Raw genomic sequence first — 18,402 nt, forward strand, 5'->3', positions numbered from 1 at the left:
GACCTATATTATTTGCAGAGTTACCTATGATAGCAGTCAATCCCATGGGACCCTAATAGGATTGAGGCAACCCACCCCACCCCAGCACGCATCTGAGACGAGATCAGATGAGATATTGGTTTTTTCATCCCAGCCATCCCAACTGGTATTGTGGCAGGATTTCGGTCAAATTCCAACTTTTCTCGGCAAATCCTGCTGAGATCTTATGTGGATGCTGAAATCTATTTTTTCCCTATAAACAATATCCACGAGAAAAGAGGTATATGCGTATTTTTAAAAGAGGTATATGCGTATTTTTACTGTCCTTTTTTAGTCTGCGACTTTTCAGTTACTAAAATTACTTTCACTCTCATGTATATATAACTAAGAAAAATCCTAAATTTCTCTTCTGCCTCTCTTCTTAAAACAAGTGGTAAATCTCAACTCTTAAGTGGTTTTCTCCTTTACAATTTAATAATTTCATGAAATGACACCAAGTTATCAACAAAAATCGACACATTTTTGTTTTTCTATTTCAATTTGATTGTAGATTCATTCTAAGAGGAGAAGCAAACTTGAGCACCAGAAGTTGCAAGACTTTGTTTTTGTCAAATATAACTAACTCTTAAACAGAGATTTGATTGTAAAGATGGAATAGATCCTGTTATTCTTTGTAACGTTGACGCTGATAATAAGTGTATGATAGGATAAAATGGTATTTGAATATTGAATTTTTTGACTTGCGGGCATAGTTTTTTATTGCGGATCACGGAGGAATGCCAAAAATCCACCATAGTATTATAGCAGATGGATGAACTTAAAATGTAGTACATTATAAATAAATTCTAATCAATATAAGCAATTTTTTAAGCATAAAGTATGTAATTAATTCAGCAAATTCAACAAATAAACGTGACATTAAGACATAAAATACCAAAAAAGATAATATATAGAGCTTAATATCTATTCTCTTGTGTAAAAAAAATTTGTATTTTTTGAATCATTTATTCAAAATTCCAAATGCTTAAATTTTAAACTAAGTACTTCTATAACTAAAAATCTAAACACAAAATAACTTATTCATAAGTTGCTATTAATAAAAATAATTATATTTTAAACTCTTCTTTCGAAAAAACTTATTTAAAAAATTTACCCAAACTAGACCTAAGACTTAATTGTGAACTTAATTACAAAAATATTTGTTCATCTAATATTTTTTCTTTATAATATATAATAAACTAACATATGAGACACGTCTAAGACTGAGATCCAGAAAAAAAAATCTTATTTTTTCAAAAACTATTGACAAAACTTCATCAAAATTGTTCATTTTTAAATATGAAACTCTACAAAGATTCTTTACAAGAAAATTACACCGAATCTAATATTATCTACTAAGTAAATACTTCAATATTATTATTATTATTTATGGACTAGATTATAAGCCTCTCGTGACAGTCAACTTGTAGGCTGCAACTGACATTATGTGATTTTGGAACTTAAAAGTGTCACCATAATTTTGGCGCTATATTTTTTGAGTAATTCAAGTATCATTAGTGCTTTAAATAGATTGTACTTATTTCATCTTAAACTAAATAAGAAGTTAGTTAAAATATATTTTTAGAATAAATATTAATATTAATAATTTGACCATAACCTTAAGAAACACATTTTAATTAGGCCATAAAGAATGGTGTCATTCCAGGGATTGAGTCAATGAAACTAGGACCAGGACTGGATTTCAAACCGGTCAAGACTGATTCTCAACTCTCAAGCCAGATCAACCTGTAACTCTTTCTTCGGGTTTCCAATCTGACACACTTTCTAAATTTTGGGTCAAATAAACTGAGTCTTCTGAAATATTGATTCTGCCAAAACACAAGTGTGCGAGCTCCTGATTGCTCAATTTTATTGGAAGACGCTGGTTACTAGGCCACAAACAGCATTAGCTATGTATTAAACGATACATCGCCGTTTACCAATGCGATATATTTGAATTTATGTTGACCAGGAAAGAGGGAAACAACTCATCATCATCTGAGCGGAAGCCACAGTATAGTAAATTATACAAAAAGAAAGAAAATGACTTGCACTCTTACACCTCTCTCCATTCATAATTCATAAATGATATTCCATAGTCCATCCATTAAATTACTAGTGCATTTTTAAACACTTCTTTTTAATCACGTTAATTTTCCAAAGTAATATCTTGTGATCTTGTCCAAATAAACAATTACATAAGGTTCTAGACAATGTAATCATTTTAACATGCAACTTAGGTTGATAAAAAAATCAATTTTCCTATAAAAAAAAAAGGCAGAAAGAGAGAGAAGAGAGAAGGGGAGGGGGGTGGTTTCCAATCCTTACGGCAGAATAAATAATGATCGTGGCCAAACAAAATTCAAGATTTTGCATACTGATTTCACATGTCATCTATTCTCTCTGTCTACTTTCTTTCTCTACAATGAAAGAATAACAACTAAGGAAATATAAGACACAAAATGATAACTTATCTCACAAGGAAAAATAAGGGAAAACAGTCTTTTTTTCCCATCTATATATCAAGACAGGAAAGAACGTTTGAATTTAATCACTATTGTAGAGTTCATCTAATCAACACACATCTCAGGGCGAACAAACAGTTCAAAGTCCAAAGTTACCCTTCTCACGAGTTACGACCAATCCACCAAGTCCACAATCCCTGCTTCACGATGCACCCGGAAGGCTAGAATCGATTTATTCCCGACGGAGAAAGGAATAGTCCTCGCTTTTGAGATAGATAAAGATCCTAACAGAAACCATGCATATATATATAGACAAGCTGTCAAAGAGGGTTCAACAAAACACACAGGAATTTTCACTTTAAGAACCACAAACACATTTTACTGGCAAATATGCATTAATATATCAAACAGGTAAAACTTAGTGTCCATTGACTGCCCTAATAAAACTCACCAGATGCAACTAAAATTTCCAACTAAAAGATTGCAGTTAGTACCTACCCATACATTAATGTCATTGCTGAACTTGTCGTGATATCTGTAGCATCCAATCCGAATAACCATTATTACCGCCCATCTGGTCCTCAACAAGGTTTGTAAGAAGAAGGAATCCTTCTCTGGGCTGTTCACCTTGCCTCACAAGGTAGCACAGCTGGTAGTATGCACGATCTGCGTTTCTGAATTTCTCAAGTACCCTCATCAGCCCCCTTGACATTTCATTATCATGCTCACTGAGTGTAGCCTGTTCATTTAAGAAGACCAAAAAAGATAGCACATGCACACATGCACCAAATGGATTACAAATTGTTTAGCCAGAAAAATAACGGAGCAACAAGTATATCTACTCTACTACATTTTGATACTAAGATTGAGTACAAAGAAGTGAAAAAGTATTCACAAGGTTAGGAACCATCGTATATAAAAATCAAATTCAAAATATAAACTTGGTATAGATAAATTCAAACATAAAATATACTTTCCAAATCAAATACACATCTAAGAATTGGCGAGAATTCTTCATAATCAATAGTTGATGAATTAAAAGGAAACAACCAAAGTTTATGGTTTTTTGTTTGCTTAAAAAGCAAATAATATGAATTTATTGTCGTGCAGAAGGAGTATTCGATACCTTTGATAATTCTGCTGCAAAGTCTGCCCCAAGTAAATTTCTAGCTATCTCAGGGGAAACCCCCTTGCCAAACCATAAAATGAACCGGAAGCCATCATCATATATATAAAGGCCCCTAGAATCCAAGTTCTCCATGGTCAAGGCTAACCTTCTCTCAATACTTTTCAGGTCCACCTAGAGACCACACAAGAAGAGATAATTCAAGAATAGGATAACTAAACCATTTTATTGGTAAAGTTTGAAAGGCAATATGCATACTTTCAGGAGATATTCATCAAGTCGAATCAAACTAGGATAGAGAAGTTTCAACAGTCTTTTTATTGGTAGAACCATCATTGTGTGCCCTGCAGCACATCTTTCATCCAGGGGAGCATCACCAAACCCTCCGCGAAGAGCCATTGATCTACAAAGAGCTAATCCATACAACATTAAGAACTTTAAAGACTCAGGATATATCATTCTGTTGGCCAAGCGATGTTGCACGGCATAAAGGTTTCGATATTCCTTCAGGGCTTTCACAATTTTTAGTTGCACAGCAGTTCGTGCATCTTCTAGTTTTTGGGATAATGTTTTCTCAATAGCTGCAAACAAAAAGGAAGTGTTTAGAAAGATGGAAGAAATTGTGATACATGATTGCATATGATCTCACTAGTAAATATGTATTTACCATACCAAGCCTACTAAACAGGGATACAATAGCACCGGTATCAGCCAAACGATACATCTCTCCCAAGTCTGTAACAACTGGAACTGCCATTGTGTGTACTCTGATACGCCTTTCTCCACAAGATGCTGTATATCTATGTTGTTGTTAAGGATGCAACCTGTCTTTTAAAAATTTTATATTCTAATCATCACTAATTTATCGAAGTTAACTCAATATCAGGCAAGGAGACATCTAAATAGTGGGGAGCAAATAATAGAAAAAGAAAGCATGATAACATAATTTGAATGTCTTTCAAAAAGTATATATTGTTTCATGTGCAAAGAAAAGAATGCATAAACACTTTAGAAATATATCTAACTTCTTAAAGACATTATCTCAAATAGAGATAATCATCATATGGGGAAATAACTGTAAAATACTCGAATGGCTAAAAACTATAATTAATAACAAAATATCTTCAAGAATGGTTGAAGGATACAGCAATGCAACTTGGAAATACATTGTCTGAGTTGTCAATAATGTCTCCTCAAGAGATAACTGCATGGCGAAGGCTTTATCACAGTCTACAGCTGGGAGTGCTAACAAATCAGTGGACCTTAGCATAAAGTTTCCATGATAAGTTGTGAAGCGAACACCTACAAACAGAGATAATTATCAGGTAGTGTGTATTCATTTTGTGTGACACAGCAACAACAAAACCAAAGCCTTATCCCTCAGTCGGTTACATGAAAAGCTAAGATTTTCAAAACATAATCAATGCACATACCTTTTGCACATCTAATACGCATTACAGCTTCCCATGCGGTTTCTCTAGTAAGGTCTCTTCTTAACTCATGTCTCAATTTCTCCCCATGAATTGCTGACTGGAAAGCAGGATAGTAATACACTTGACCAGCAGTATACTTTGCCAAAGTTCCTAGATAGAGGGTAAAGTATAAATATATCATACACAATGGCATATATAAGATCATTAGGATGCAAATAAGTGCTTAGAAGATCAGTCATGCTAAGAGAATCAAATCTAACAATTATGGGGAAACAAAAGGTGCTTATATTATGTACAGATAATAACCACCCATCAATGGATATTGGATATTTTGGTAACTCTGACTAAGCATTTCACATATATTCAGTGGTCAAAATGGAGGGATGAACTAATTTCACACACGTGTAGAGTGCAGATCAAGTCTGCTCAACATGATATACCCAAATACTTAATTTGGAAAGTTACAAAAAATACCCCAAAAAATATTTTCAAGAGCATGAGGCCAAAGCTCCTTTTTTTTTTGGTTTCGGGAGAGAGAGAGAGAGAAGGGGGGGTCAGTGGGTGGGCAAAACATCATAAAAGAATGCTAGGCTAACAAAGAACCATCATACATATCAGTTTAAGCTTTAAAGTCTTCTAATCCAAAGCATCGAGTTTAGATTTCTTCAAGACTATAGTATGTTGATGAACTTAGAAGAGATAGTAAAAATTTACCTAAGGAGGCTATGTCAGTGTACTTATCACTGAATGCATACACGTTTGTTGATATTTGGAATTTAGAAAACTCAGCAGCCATTTGCTTATAAAATGGATCTTCAGGCAATCTCAACACATGTTCTTTGTCTGTCCCATAAACACGAGAATCATCTCCACGTAATTTCAAACGGCCAACACCAAGAGATGGAAGTGTGTTTTGAAAAATAAGCAATTTCCCTCCAAGTTGACTCTGCAGAAGAGGAATAAAAGACCATCAAAAAATAAAGCATATAAAATATAATTATTGAATATATGGGAACAAGTGTACTGAAAGTAAACATTCCAAGCTGATGGCATTCCCTTGGGCCATAGAGTTTTGTAGAGAATGGAAGGGAACGACAAATTAAGAATGAAAGGATCAGGAGGAGAATGAAATACAACATGCTAATAATAGGGCTTGTTCAAAAAGTTTAATAAGAGAAGAGAAAGGAATTGCGTATCAGTCAATATCTAACCGCATACTTTAGAGGAACACCTCCCTCCCTTGCCTTTCCATTCTCTCTTCTGAATTACTCCCAAACAAATTACTTAGTTGAACCAGCGCATTATATGCCATTTCCACCTTTGCCATCCTAAGGTTACATAAGCAAAGTAACCTCACCTTCCCCCACCAAGTGAGTTTCTAGTAGGTTAGTTGCCCAAATTGGAACTTGAAAGTTGAAACCAAGCAAGAAACTATATTCCAATTCTAGGGAATCAACCATGAGAATTAATCTCGCAAATTAAGTGTAATATTTTCCACATCAACAGCATAAATACTAAATAGAATATAGAATATGGTTGCTACTTATAAGGAAAACAAATATTCAAGATTCACCGTTGAATGTTGAGAAGGAAATAACATACCATAACCATAAATACAGCCTTGAGAGCAGGACCAAAAGCTGATTCCACATTAGCATTGTCCTGGAACATGGATGGTAAACTATCTAGGAAGGTTTCAACCACACTTCTTGATTCAGACAAGTTAACTAGAAGATCATCTGGCAGTGGAACAAATACATCGTCCAGATCTGAGACTACTAACATCTGTGGCTGAGTCAGGGATGACTGCAAACACATAATATAGAATTACTAATATAAATTTTGGCAGCTACGGTGAACGTGAAGATATGTCATTATTCATAACATTAATGATATTGCAAACCTTCATATTATAAAAATGTATAGTGCTGTCAAAAGTTGCAAACCCTATCTGTGTTCGTGGAAAGCCAGGCAGCTCATCTAAGCATGACTTGATTGTTTCAGCAACAATCTGCATTAAGAACAATAAAATTGAACGACGAGATCTCAAGTACATTTGGTAACACATCCAAAATGCAGCATGAAGCTGAGATTTTTTTTTTCTTTTTCCTTTTTAATGTTTCAAGTGATTATGGAACAATGGCTGTTTAGATAAGAAAAATAACTTGTTTAACTTTGTGACTTCTTTAACCCAAAGTTTCCATTTACAAATTTGATTATAAAAAATTTACTGCTTGGAAAATTTTACTTCTAATATTCTACCATTGCATATAGCCATTGTAACATCCACATAAAACTTGATCTGTCAGACTTACGTTTGGATAGCATTCCCACTTCCCAAAATAAACCCCATTCCTCTAGAAGTATTTCTACACGAAATTAATCTAGAGAAAACTGATCTATAGTTGCAGGACACACCCAACGATCACCAAAATACAAATAAAGTAAGTCATAAATATCAAATAAATACATAACTGAAAACCACAGAACAATTCAGAAACAGAAGTTAAGCAGTTCAAGCTATAGATTGCACCAGAAATAAACTGCTCACCTGAATCATGCCACTTCTAACAGCAGATATCGAAACATCGATGAGGAAGAAATAAACTGGGGGCATAGGAGGCCGCACCATATACTCAGCAGGAGCAACAAATTCTACAGTACCCTTTGTAAGCTCAGGTCGTTGATCCAAATCAACTCTTTTGCCAGTGGCATCTAATTGTGCGTAATATTCACTAGGAACTGTACATGAGACTCAATGTATTAACATCATAAGACAGATAGTATTCAGCCAATTGCAATATACAAGATGTATTTGTTGTAACTACCATCACAGAAATTCTTCATCAGGCATGCAGACACCAGTCTAGTTTCACATTATATCTCAGCTGTGCTCAAGGTATCATGATAATAATAGTAATAACTTATTCAACAGAACATATTGTGTCCAAAAACTTTGAAACCAAAGTTTGCAACCATAGCACTGACACCACACTACGTGCAACTTATAAAGGAAAAACATGATAAGTATATGCCAAACATCAAATAGAATTCAAACAATTAATGGATTTTCAGAGTGACTAAAAAGATCATTTCTCATCATCAAAATGTGTTTGTCTGAAATTTTGATCACTTTCAAATAACATCTCATATCTGCTTAGCAGAGACTTACTCCGTCCATTATTTCTTCTATAAACCTTCTAATTTTCAAAGGAAATGAAGAGACAATGGAAGTAAAAAGTACCATCATTAAGTAACGTGCAGACATTGCAGCGGAATTTTCTTCCAGCTTCTGTAAATGTCATATATGGATTAACATATGTGCGACATCTTCTACAGCGTACAACACTAGCAGGAGCAAAACTAACTACAGACAACTCCTCCTGAAAACAATGAACAGTGATGAACTAAGGAAAATAACAACATTACCAGTGTGTTGCAGCTCATCAAACAAGTAAAAAGGCACTAACCCCTTCCGGAGGTTCTGCGAGTGGACATACAACTGCTCCAAGAGGCAGATGCCACCTTGAAGCTAAGGATTGGGAGCTAGGAACTGCACTTGTTGTGAGTCTTAGATATCTGGGATGGCAGTTCATAGGATACATGGCATCCAAATTCTTCGGCTCCACATCACCATCCAACGGCCTGGGAAGTTCACTGGAATCAAACAATGGATCCATTGTTCCAGGACGAGTTTGCACTGTAAGGGAATTGAAGTCTTCTGCCAAGCCCTGAATGCCACCAATAGGGGGGCCAGATCCTGGCGGCTGCATGCCTAGAGGAGCAGCCACTGCGGGCGATGGAGCATAACCTCCTGGCTGAGGCAAAAAGGGAGAAGACACTGGTGGTGGGGGAGGTCCATAATTTCCTTGACTCGGGGGGAAAGAGGAATGTGCAGGTGGAGGTTGCTGCATGCGGGCATATCCAGGAAACGGCGGCTGATGTGTAGGTGTAGGGGGAGGCACATTTGAGCCCATAGGTGCAGGACTGATACTCTGTGGGGGTGACCCCATTTGAACAAAAGGGGTCTGAGGCTGTGGAGGTGATGGAAAAGATGGTGGTTGACTTCCAGATTGCTGGATGGGCGGTGGCCCCACAAATGGAGCACGCTGCTGCGGAGGCACTTGACCTGATGAGGAAAACGGTGGGGGTGGAAAGCGCAGGAAAGTCCCAGCAGCAGGCGGGGCATTGGCCGATGGAGGCTGAGGAGGAGGCACTGATGGGTCATTGAACGTGCCTGGTGGTGCAGGTCTAAAACCAGGCACGCCTGGTCTAACTGGAGGTCCTGAAGATGAAAACAGCGAGGATGCCTGAGGAGGAGGAGGCATAGCAGTAGGTCTGAAAGAAGGAGGCTCTGATCCAGCCACAGGCCCGGTTGATGAAAAAGGTGTGGCAGTCTGCGGAGCGGCGGCAAAAGGCAAAGAAGCAGGTCTTGCAGGGAAGCCCGGACGACCGGGATTTTCAGTCCCCATAGATAAACAGCACAATCCAATCCAATTCAATCAAAACCAATCTAATAAAATCTAATCCAATCCAACCCAATCCAAACCAATCCAATCCCTTTGGCTTTAAACTCGATCAAAAGCTTTGTTCCATCACCAACCCTGCCACAGAAGGAATGCAATTCGACATATGTAATAGCAGATAAAGAGAAGCAACCGAATGCATTCCAATTGAGAGCTCAAAACTAACTTCAAATAATAGCCAAAAGCAGCAGAAGCTGTAGGACAAAATTAAATCGATAATTGGTGCAGGTAAATTGGATTTGAGAAGAGTGATTGATCAGTAGTCAGAGTTTGTTTCCCTGTATTTATTGTAAAGTGTGTGTGTTCGAGAGAGAGAGATCGGGAAACCAATCGAGATCGCACGAGAAAAGAAAGAAGGGATACACATACTCACCGAGTTCACGATTCGGATCGGAGAGGCAGAGACAGAGGCAGAGGCGTGTTTGGAATTCAATAATAGTAATATTCAATTCTCCAGCACTGCCCTTCTTTTCTAACTCTTCCCTTTTCTGAGCGTGATGCGAGTGCGACCATCACACCACCATCTCACACCCCTTCCATCCTTCTCCTCGCCCTTTTTTATTTTTTATTTTTTTATTATTTATTTTTTTTCTGTCAGTGACAACCAGACCTGGGTCCTTCTATTTTTCCGTTAGCCCTTTTATCTTGGGCCTTACAACAGAGACCCAACAAAAAAAACAAATAATATTAGTAAAATCACGCTGACCAAAAAATAAATATTGTTTTATCATAAAATTATTAAATTAGTTAAACGTGCATAAATTTTTCGCTCTTCTAAGGTACACTAGTCTTACCCGCCCTTTATTTTACTGGGAACTACAGAAATAGAAATTACAAACTAAAATTGGTCACAGCAGATTCCTACCAAGACAAGACAGCAGTCATCGGCATTCAACGTTCACCAAACCCCTCCATCTTGCTTCCAACGACCATCTATTCAGATTTCAGAATAAATTGATTGTATCAACTTCTTCATCATCATAATCATCATCGTCACTGCTACATGGCTAGGAAGAAGATCAGAGAGTACCAATCCAAGAGGCTCCTCAAGGATCACCTAAGCCGACTCGCTTTCATTAACCTCGAAATTCAATCTGCTCAGGTAACCTCAATTTCCTTTTCTTTCCTTTCCTTTCATCTCTTTCTCACTCTCATCGCATCCATATAGGTGACGGAGTCAACGGACTTCACTGAGTTGACTAACCAACACCCATGGCTTTCCTCTACAAAATTGGTGGTCAAGCCTGACATGCTCTTCGGCAAGCGCGGTAAGAGTGGCCTCGTCGCTCTCAATTTGGACATTGCTCAAGTCGCCGATTTTGTCAAAGCACGCCTCGGCGTTGAGGTTGACATCGCTGGTTGCAAGGCACCTATCACCACTTTCATTGTTGAACCCTTTGTTCCACATGATCAAGAATTCTATCTCTCCATTGTTTCCGAACGCCTCGGCTCTGCCATCAGCTTCTCTGATTCTGGCGGCATCGAAATTGAGGAGAACTGGGATAAGGTACTGCTCAGTACCCTCTTCTACACTTGAATTCTGAATTGCTCTTTCATTATCCTCATATATTTCTGATACTTATTGTATGTATATGTATATAGGTTAAGACTATATTCCTTCCAACAGAGAAACCTATGACTCCGGAGGCGTGTGCGCCGCTGATTGCTACACTTCCTTTGGAGGTCAGTGTTTCAATTAGCACTTATGGGAACTTTGTAGCACGTTAACTATTCATAGAAATAAAAATTATATTTATATTATGCAACGCATGTTTGCAAATGCTTATTCTGCTTCTAATTCTCAGATTCGGGGCACAATTGGCAAATTCATAATCGGTGTGTTTGCTGTCTTTCAAGGTATGCAAAACTAGTCAATTTGCATGTTACTTTACTCATCAATAATGCATATCATGGTTGTTCATTTAAATATAATTTTCAGGTCTAGCTCTAACGTTTTTTCCTCCCAATTCTCCTTTTCTTAGACTTGGACTTCAGTTTCCTAGAGATGAATCCATTTACACTGGTGAATGACAAGCCATATCCACTGGATATGAGAGGGGAATTGGATGACACTGCTGCATTCAAGAACTTCAACAAGTATAGTCCTTTGAATTTGATATTGATGTTTGAAATATTTTAATTTTGAATTCAAAGCAAATAAGGCAATTCATTAAAACAACTGGCTGATTCCAATATATATTCTTGTTCATTCAGGTGGGGTAATATAGAGTTTCCATTGCCTTTTGGAAGAGTTCTGAGCCCCACAGAAAGCTTCATTCATTCCTTGGATGAGAAGGTACTTCGATTTTATCTGCATAGTTAATATAATATCAACATAGGCAAATCATATGTAAGAGGGAATGAAGGTTTCTAATTTTGTAAGCCTCTGCACCACAACAAGAAACTCTCGCAGCACCTAGGAATCCTTTCACAAACCTCATCTGGATGTTAAAGGAGATGACTTGACGACTTGACTGTCTCTGCAGATCACTATTCTGAAATATGGTTGCTAGAGTATATAATTTGCTGAAAACTAGCCTTTCATGCTTGTTTCAGAATCTGAAGTTTTTAACATGTTCAGGTGTTTTTTTTTTTTCCTTTTTGACTCAAAAAGCTCAACCAATTGTTTGATCAACAAGACATTTGACCATAAATACTTAAATTTTACTTACCGACCTCTCTTGTCAGTTTAGTGTACATGTTAGTTGCAGCATTTCATTTAGATCTAGAACCTTGGTGTCTTACACCTTACACTTCCCTTATTTTTATCGTAGCCTTTTTTCAGAAGTTACTTCTCTGTTTCAATTCTTTTTGGCAGACAAGTGCATCTTTGAAGTTTACTATATTGAACCCAAAAGGACGCATTTGGACAATGGTAGCTGGAGGCGGTGCAAGTGTTATATATGCCGATACTGTAATTTGCAATTTTTGTGGATTTATCTCAATTTGGCTGCAAAATTTGAACAAAGGCAACCTAAAACAGTTATTTTAACAGGTTGACTCTTAGTAGTTATTTTGGGGACTAATATACTCTTTATTTACTAGGTTGGAGATTTAGGTTACGCATCAGAGCTTGGAAACTATGCTGAGTATAGTGGAGCTCCAAATGAGGAGGAGGTGTTACAGTATGCAAGAGTTGTAATTGATGTAAATATCATAATTCAATAGATTTCTTTTGACTGTGGCTTAAGTTTGGTGAATTTATATGTTGGGATCGACAATGACTTAACCTCTAAAGTTGTGTTCTTGACTGTGTTGGGTTCTTTTTACTGTTGCAGTGTGCCACTGCTGAGCCCGATGGCCGTAAGAGAGCCCTTCTTATTGGAGGTGGCATTGCAAACTTCACTGATGTTGCCGCCACGTTTAGTGGGATTATTCGAGCCCTGAAAGAGAAGGTATGTTGTTGGTATGTGTATCCTTACTCCGCTTCAAGCTGTTATTTTAGAGTTATAAATTGGTGTTCCCATGACTCTTCAGGAAACAAAGCTTAAAGCTGCAAGAATGCACATTTATGTCAGAAGAGGAGGTCCAAATTATCAGGCTGGTTTAGCGAAGATGCGTGCACTGGGGGAGGAACTGGGACTACCGATTCAGGTAGGAATGCAACAATCTTTCCATAAATCTTGCATTATGATTTGATGAAAACGTAAATTACAGGATACAGTCTAGCACAGACAGTCCCTCATTTTCTTATAAGTTTTGAACTAAAAAGCTTGTTTGGAAACTATTTAAGATGAGAAAAGAATTCTATTTTTTTTTTTGAAAAAGAATTCATTTCTATTTGAAACTCAATTCCATGATTTGGAATGACTATAATATATTTATAGAATAGAATTCAAGTTTCAAGAGTATGAGAGTTGATTTGGAAATCATACCCATTTTGGTCTGAGTTACAAATGAAGAAAAAATGAGAATTGGAATTCTCAAAGGAATTCAAATAATTCATTTTTAGTTGTTCCAAAGCTAGAAAAATAATTCAACTCTTGAGTGAATTCTAATTCTTAACATTCCAAACAAGCTTATGAAAACGTATATTATAGGATAGAATGGATTGCCAACAAAGTACAAAGCTTCTTCCTGTCCTTTGTTGTGTGTGTGTGTGTGATTGAAGTAGTGTTTTGGTTTCAGGTTTATGGACCAGAGGCTACAATGACTGGCATATGTAAACAGGCTATTGATTGCATAATCTCTGAAGCATAAAGCAGATACGTTTTGTCACCAAAAGCCAATATCAATGTGTTTCATTATTGAAACAAATTTGGTGGTATTTTGATGAATTTAAGCTTGTTTCGAAGAATAAATAAGATTGAAGAAAAGAGAAGAGAATCAATAGATGGTGCAAGCTTGAAATTGTACTCTCCTTAAAAGTAATCTGTGAAAAGAAAATTGTAAAATTTTGTGTTGTTATGATGGAGAGTCGTGCAGAGATATGCTAAGTTGATTTTAGTTTCTCCTTATGACCAGCAATACAACTAATTAAAAATAATGGTCCCGGCGGGGCTCGAACCCGCGACCTTCGGCTCATAAGACCAACGCTCTAACCAACTGAGCTACGGAACCAAGTTAGCAATAAATTAAAATTTTAATTATTTATCAATTCTTTATAAATTTCAAACCTTACTTTACCTTTATTTTAGGACACAAATTTAAAATTACAGTTAGTAATGCTACACATCTAAGTCTTCTTATGAACGAAGTACAATCAAGTTAAATAATAAGATTTTGAATAATATTTGTTATAACTGATTTTTGTAAACGATCAACTTGGTTAAACTTGGTTAACAAAAAAATTTGAATGCCTAGTATTATTCTGTTCGTTACCTAGGAGATTTCAGGTGCTCGGCAAATCGGGTAGAGATGAGAGGATAAGAGGGTGAGGCCTTGGGCTGACTTGGAGCGGGTGTAGAGATGTGGCTTAAAAACTAGCGACGTCGGAGGTGGTGTGGATGAGGGGGGGTGGCCACCTGCAAAGACACTCCGACGATCAAGTCAATGTCCGTACAAAGTGATAGCCAAATTAGGTAAGAAGTTACTTACCTTGGGGGGAGAGGTCAACTCTCCCCTTATATACTGTGCTGGGTGGATCCATTGATGACCTAACTCACTAACCAAGAAGTTTTCTGTGAGCTGTCTTGATCCGCGTGAGAATAGCAGGTCGTCCGATTTTTCGGGTTCAGCTTCAGGTGCTACTCCGAGGGTACTGCCCCGAGGGTACCAACCCAACCGGTCGCTGGGCGTAGTGACTTGGGCCGCCCAGTTGGCAAGTCAGGTGCACTTTGGGTCGGGTGTTGAGAACCGACTCATCGGGTACTCCCTGTCGTGAGGGAAGGTTTGGGCTTATCGACCAGTCAAGTTGAACTCGTGGCGGTCCGTAACATATTCTAAAAAGAATAAGCATTTATGAGTTTGATTGACCTTATGTTCACATTAACAAATTAGAAATAAAAAAACAGGTGAGCTAGGCATCTAAATTTGTTTTACCTTTATCAAATTTATCTCATAAAATGTTATTTTAACAGTCAAAAACTTTTTTAATAAACGAATTGGAAAATAATTTCTCCTTTAGTTTTTCAATCTTAAAATTCAATTTGTTAATCTTGTCAAATATCTACTGATTTTAATCTATCAAATATCTGCTGGTAATTAACATAATAAAAAAAAGAAGAATAGCTGTGTGCATTTTAGCTTAAATGTGATAGCTATGATGTAAGGAAGAAAAGTAATCAATTACTATATTTTTTTTATTTTTAGTGAAAATGGGTAAGGTTTGATTTAGTAAAGTATTTTAAAGTGATGTCTTTTTTTTTAAGTAAAATACAAAATTTTGCAAGTAATATATTATTTTTAAAAGATAAATTGTCTATTAAAAAAACATTACATATATTTTTTTATTCAAATACAAAATTAATTTTTAAATAAATATATTTTTAAAAAGTCAGTGCAAACTAAACCATACACGACTAACTTTTTAGAATATTATTGAGTTTAAAATTTTAAAGTTTTATGATTTATAACATCAATTAAATTATATGAATATATAAATATCAATTGCGGGGATAGCTCAGTTGGGAGAGCGTCAGACTGAAGATCTGAAGGTCGCGTGTTCGATCCACGCTCACCGCATTATTATTTTATTTAAACATTTCACATCGTTTCACCTTTCCCAGTATACGTGTCAAAACTAAGCTACGACATGTGCCATTGTGAACTATAGAAGGTATGGGAAGAAGGGTCACATGGGATCACAATCTGCCTATAAACGGCTACTGCCAAACCTGAATCCTCCTCTTAGAGCTGAGTTAGGCTCAGAAGGTGGTGTGGTCTCCATACTCTCTGGTCAACACGTTTAAAGGTTCTATCTAGTTAAGGTTGGTGTCTTTCAACTTCTTTCATGTTTCTCACAACTTATGCAACCATCTAGCTTGCACTTTAAACTCTTTAGTTATGATTTTTACTTCCCTTTTTTTTCCCATTTATTTGATAAAAGTTGTGCTGATTCACTGATTGAAGTGAATCTTGCTCTTGCTTGAGTTGTTTGTACATCTTAGTTATTTGGTACGACTCTTATTGCAGCCGATTTTCTCCATCAACCATTTTTTGTTGGATTTTTTGTCCCGTAAAGAAATTAAATAAAGTGTAAACAATTTTCAGATATCTCGTGATTTTTTCTCTGGTTGTATGCTTATTTTGGATTTGATCAAGTGATTTAGTCGGTGTTCCAGTTGTACCAATATATTATAACGAGTAATGCTAGGGGTCAGCAATTTTTGTGATTGTTAGCTATCAATTAGCCATCAATGATGATTTGATGGTGTGAGATTGGTGTGAGATTTCATCCAATGGCTCACCTTTTTCTACTGGTTACATGCTGGCCAAAATTCAATAAAACTGCTGGCCCCTAGACTTTTCCTATTATAATTTGTATGCCGTTTTTGTCTTTCTTTTTTTTTTTCCTTTTAATAAAAAGATGATTAGAAAAACCTTTTGATTTCTTGGATGTGAAGAACTTATCTTCATGCTGTTATTCTTTGAACCAACATCTCTATATGACTATATTCTTCTGCTACAGTGACGACTTTATTTTTATATTTATTCCGGAATGAAATATAGCATATAGAGCTTGTTCCCTCGGCATGTTTACCCAGTTATATCCTAAACAAGCTTGTATCATGTTGTGTTCTGTGCCCTTTATTCAGATTTTGAACATGACATCCCTGCTTTAATGCTTTTTAATCTTTTTATTCTGAGACTCAACAAAAATGTTTAGCATGAAGCATATGCTATATGTTTGTGTTCTTTTTCTTTTTTGTAGCTTGGGGCTTTTGGATCATGGATACCTTCCTCTTCACTTCTGAGTCAGTGAATGCGGGTCACCCTGATAAGCTTTGTGACCAGATTTCTGATGCAGTCCTTGATGCCTGCCTAGAGCAAGATCCAGAAAGCAAGGTTGCCTGTGAGACCTGCACAAAGACCAACTTGGTCATGGTCTTTGGAGAGATTACCACCAAAGCCAATGTGGACTATGAGAAGATTGTTCGCGACACGTGCCGCGGGATAGGCTTTGTGTCCGATGATGTTGGCCTTGATGCAGACAATTGCAATGTATTGGTTTACCTGGAGCAGCAAAGCCCTGATATTGCACAGGGTGTCCATGGCAACCTCACAAAGCGGCCGGAGGAGATTGGTGCAGGTGATCAGGGTCACATGTTTGGCTATGCCACGGACGAGACACCAGAATTTATGCCTCTCAGTCATGTCCTCGCTACCCAGCTCGGTGCTCGCCTCACCGAGGTGCGCAAGAATGGGACCTGCACTTGGTTGAGACCTGATGGGAAAACACAAGTTACTGTGGAATACTACAATGACAATGGCGCAATGGTCCCGGTCCGTGTCCACACTGTTCTGATTTCCACGCAGCATGATGAAACTGTTACCAATGATGAAATTGCTGCTGACCTCAAAGAGCATGTAATTAAGTATGTGATACCTGAGAAGTACTTGGATGAGAAGACCATTTTCCATCTCAACCCGTCTGGCCGGTTCGTGATTGGCGGCCCTCATGGTGATGCCGGCCTCACTGGGCGCAAAATCATTGTCGACACATATGGTGGTTGGGGAGCACATGGTGGCGGTGCCTTCTCTGGGAAGGACCCCACCAAGGTGGATAGGAGTGGAGCCTATATTGCTAGACAGGCTGCAAAGAGTATTGTGGCCAGTGGAATTGCAAGAAGGTGCATTGTGCAAATTTCATATGCAATTGGTGTTCCTGACCCATTATCTGTGTTTATTGACACTTATGGGACAGGGAAGGTTCCAGACAGGGAGATTCTGAAGATTGTGAAGGAGAACTTTGACTTTAGGCCTGGAATGATTTCCAATGATTTGGACCTCAAGAGGGGTGGGAATGGCAGGTTCTTGAAGACTGCTGCTTATGGACATTTTGGAAGAGATGACCCTGATTTCACATGGGAGATTGTGAAGCCTCTCCACTGGGAGAAGCCCCAAGAATAAATAAGCTTGTGTTACCAATACAGTGATATCATTAACTGCTTGGTTTGTTTTCCCTTTGCGATAGTCAAAGCATATCCACTGGTTCTTACTTCTTTTCTACATATATGAGAATTGAACCGAGTAATTTTTAGTAAGTAGAAACTAAGAGCTGTTAAATATTTTATGTTTGAGAGTGAAATATTAATGTGTTTTATGTGTAAGTTACTTGTTTAGACTTTTTACTTTTTTAAAGTAAATCAATGTGCCGATAGACTTGCGCAACTGAAGAAGGGTCTCCAATGATTTGACCTAAAAAATTCTCTACCAAGGGACTTGCCCAAAAC

General features: G+C 37.3%; 3 protein-coding genes and 2 non-coding genes across 7 annotated transcripts; 3 read left to right on the top strand and 2 right to left on the bottom strand.

Moving 5' to 3' along the window:
- Nucleotides 1–2,342: 2,342 nt before the first annotated feature.
- LOC107492225 (protein transport protein Sec24-like At3g07100) lies at nt 2,343–10,107 on the bottom strand. 3 transcript variants are annotated; one of them, XM_016113223.3, is made up of 14 exons: nt 9,942–10,107; nt 8,513–9,646; nt 8,287–8,425; nt 7,594–7,784; nt 6,946–7,053; nt 6,645–6,848; nt 5,757–5,988; nt 5,043–5,192; nt 4,755–4,911; nt 4,282–4,409; nt 3,868–4,190; nt 3,610–3,783; nt 2,988–3,222; nt 2,343–2,767 (listed from the first exon to the last, which is right to left on the bottom strand). In XM_016113223.3, exons 2-13 carry the CDS (start codon nt 9,512–9,514, stop codon nt 2,995–2,997), a joined length of 3,036 nt encoding a protein of 1,011 aa, XP_015968709.1. In that variant the 5' UTR covers nt 9,515–9,646; nt 9,942–10,107; the 3' UTR covers nt 2,343–2,767; nt 2,988–2,994. The 3 variants fall into 3 exon arrangements, with proteins under 3 accessions (XP_015968709.1, XP_015968707.1, XP_020981973.1); XM_016113221.3 differs by having other exon boundaries at nt 2,982–3,222; XM_021126314.2 differs by having other exon boundaries at nt 2,978–3,222.
- Nucleotides 10,108–10,378: 271 nt separating this feature from the next.
- Nucleotides 10,379–14,014, top strand: LOC107492226 (ATP-citrate synthase alpha chain protein 2). The gene is made up of 11 exons (XM_016113225.3): nt 10,379–10,670; nt 10,737–11,075; nt 11,171–11,251; nt 11,374–11,425; nt 11,551–11,665; nt 11,783–11,864; nt 12,387–12,482; nt 12,614–12,715; nt 12,847–12,963; nt 13,046–13,162; nt 13,697–14,014. Exons 1-11 carry the CDS (start codon nt 10,572–10,574, stop codon nt 13,766–13,768), a joined length of 1,272 nt encoding a protein of 423 aa, XP_015968711.1. The 5' UTR covers nt 10,379–10,571; the 3' UTR covers nt 13,769–14,014.
- A 40-nt stretch (nt 14,015–14,054) lies between these two features.
- On the bottom strand, nt 14,055–14,128 carry TRNAI-UAU (transfer RNA isoleucine (anticodon UAU)). The gene has a single exon. It is a non-coding gene; the product is annotated as a tRNA-Ile (tRNA).
- A 1,490-nt stretch (nt 14,129–15,618) lies between these two features.
- TRNAF-GAA (transfer RNA phenylalanine (anticodon GAA)) lies at nt 15,619–15,691 on the top strand. The gene has a single exon. It is a non-coding gene; the product is annotated as a tRNA-Phe (tRNA).
- A 79-nt stretch (nt 15,692–15,770) lies between these two features.
- LOC107492228 (S-adenosylmethionine synthase 1) lies at nt 15,771–18,279 on the top strand. Its single transcript, XM_016113227.3, has 2 exons — nt 15,771–15,936; nt 16,881–18,279. The coding sequence occupies exon 2, from the start codon at nt 16,898–16,900 to the stop codon at nt 18,077–18,079; it is 1,182 nt and encodes a 393-aa protein (XP_015968713.1). The 5' UTR covers nt 15,771–15,936; nt 16,881–16,897; the 3' UTR covers nt 18,080–18,279.
- Nucleotides 18,280–18,402: the final 123 nt, after the last annotated feature.

Source organism: Arachis duranensis, chromosome 6, assembly GCF_000817695.3.
Source record: "Arachis duranensis cultivar V14167 chromosome 6, aradu.V14167.gnm2.J7QH, whole genome shotgun sequence".
Classification (NCBI taxonomy): Eukaryota; Viridiplantae; Streptophyta; class Magnoliopsida; order Fabales; family Fabaceae; genus Arachis; species Arachis duranensis.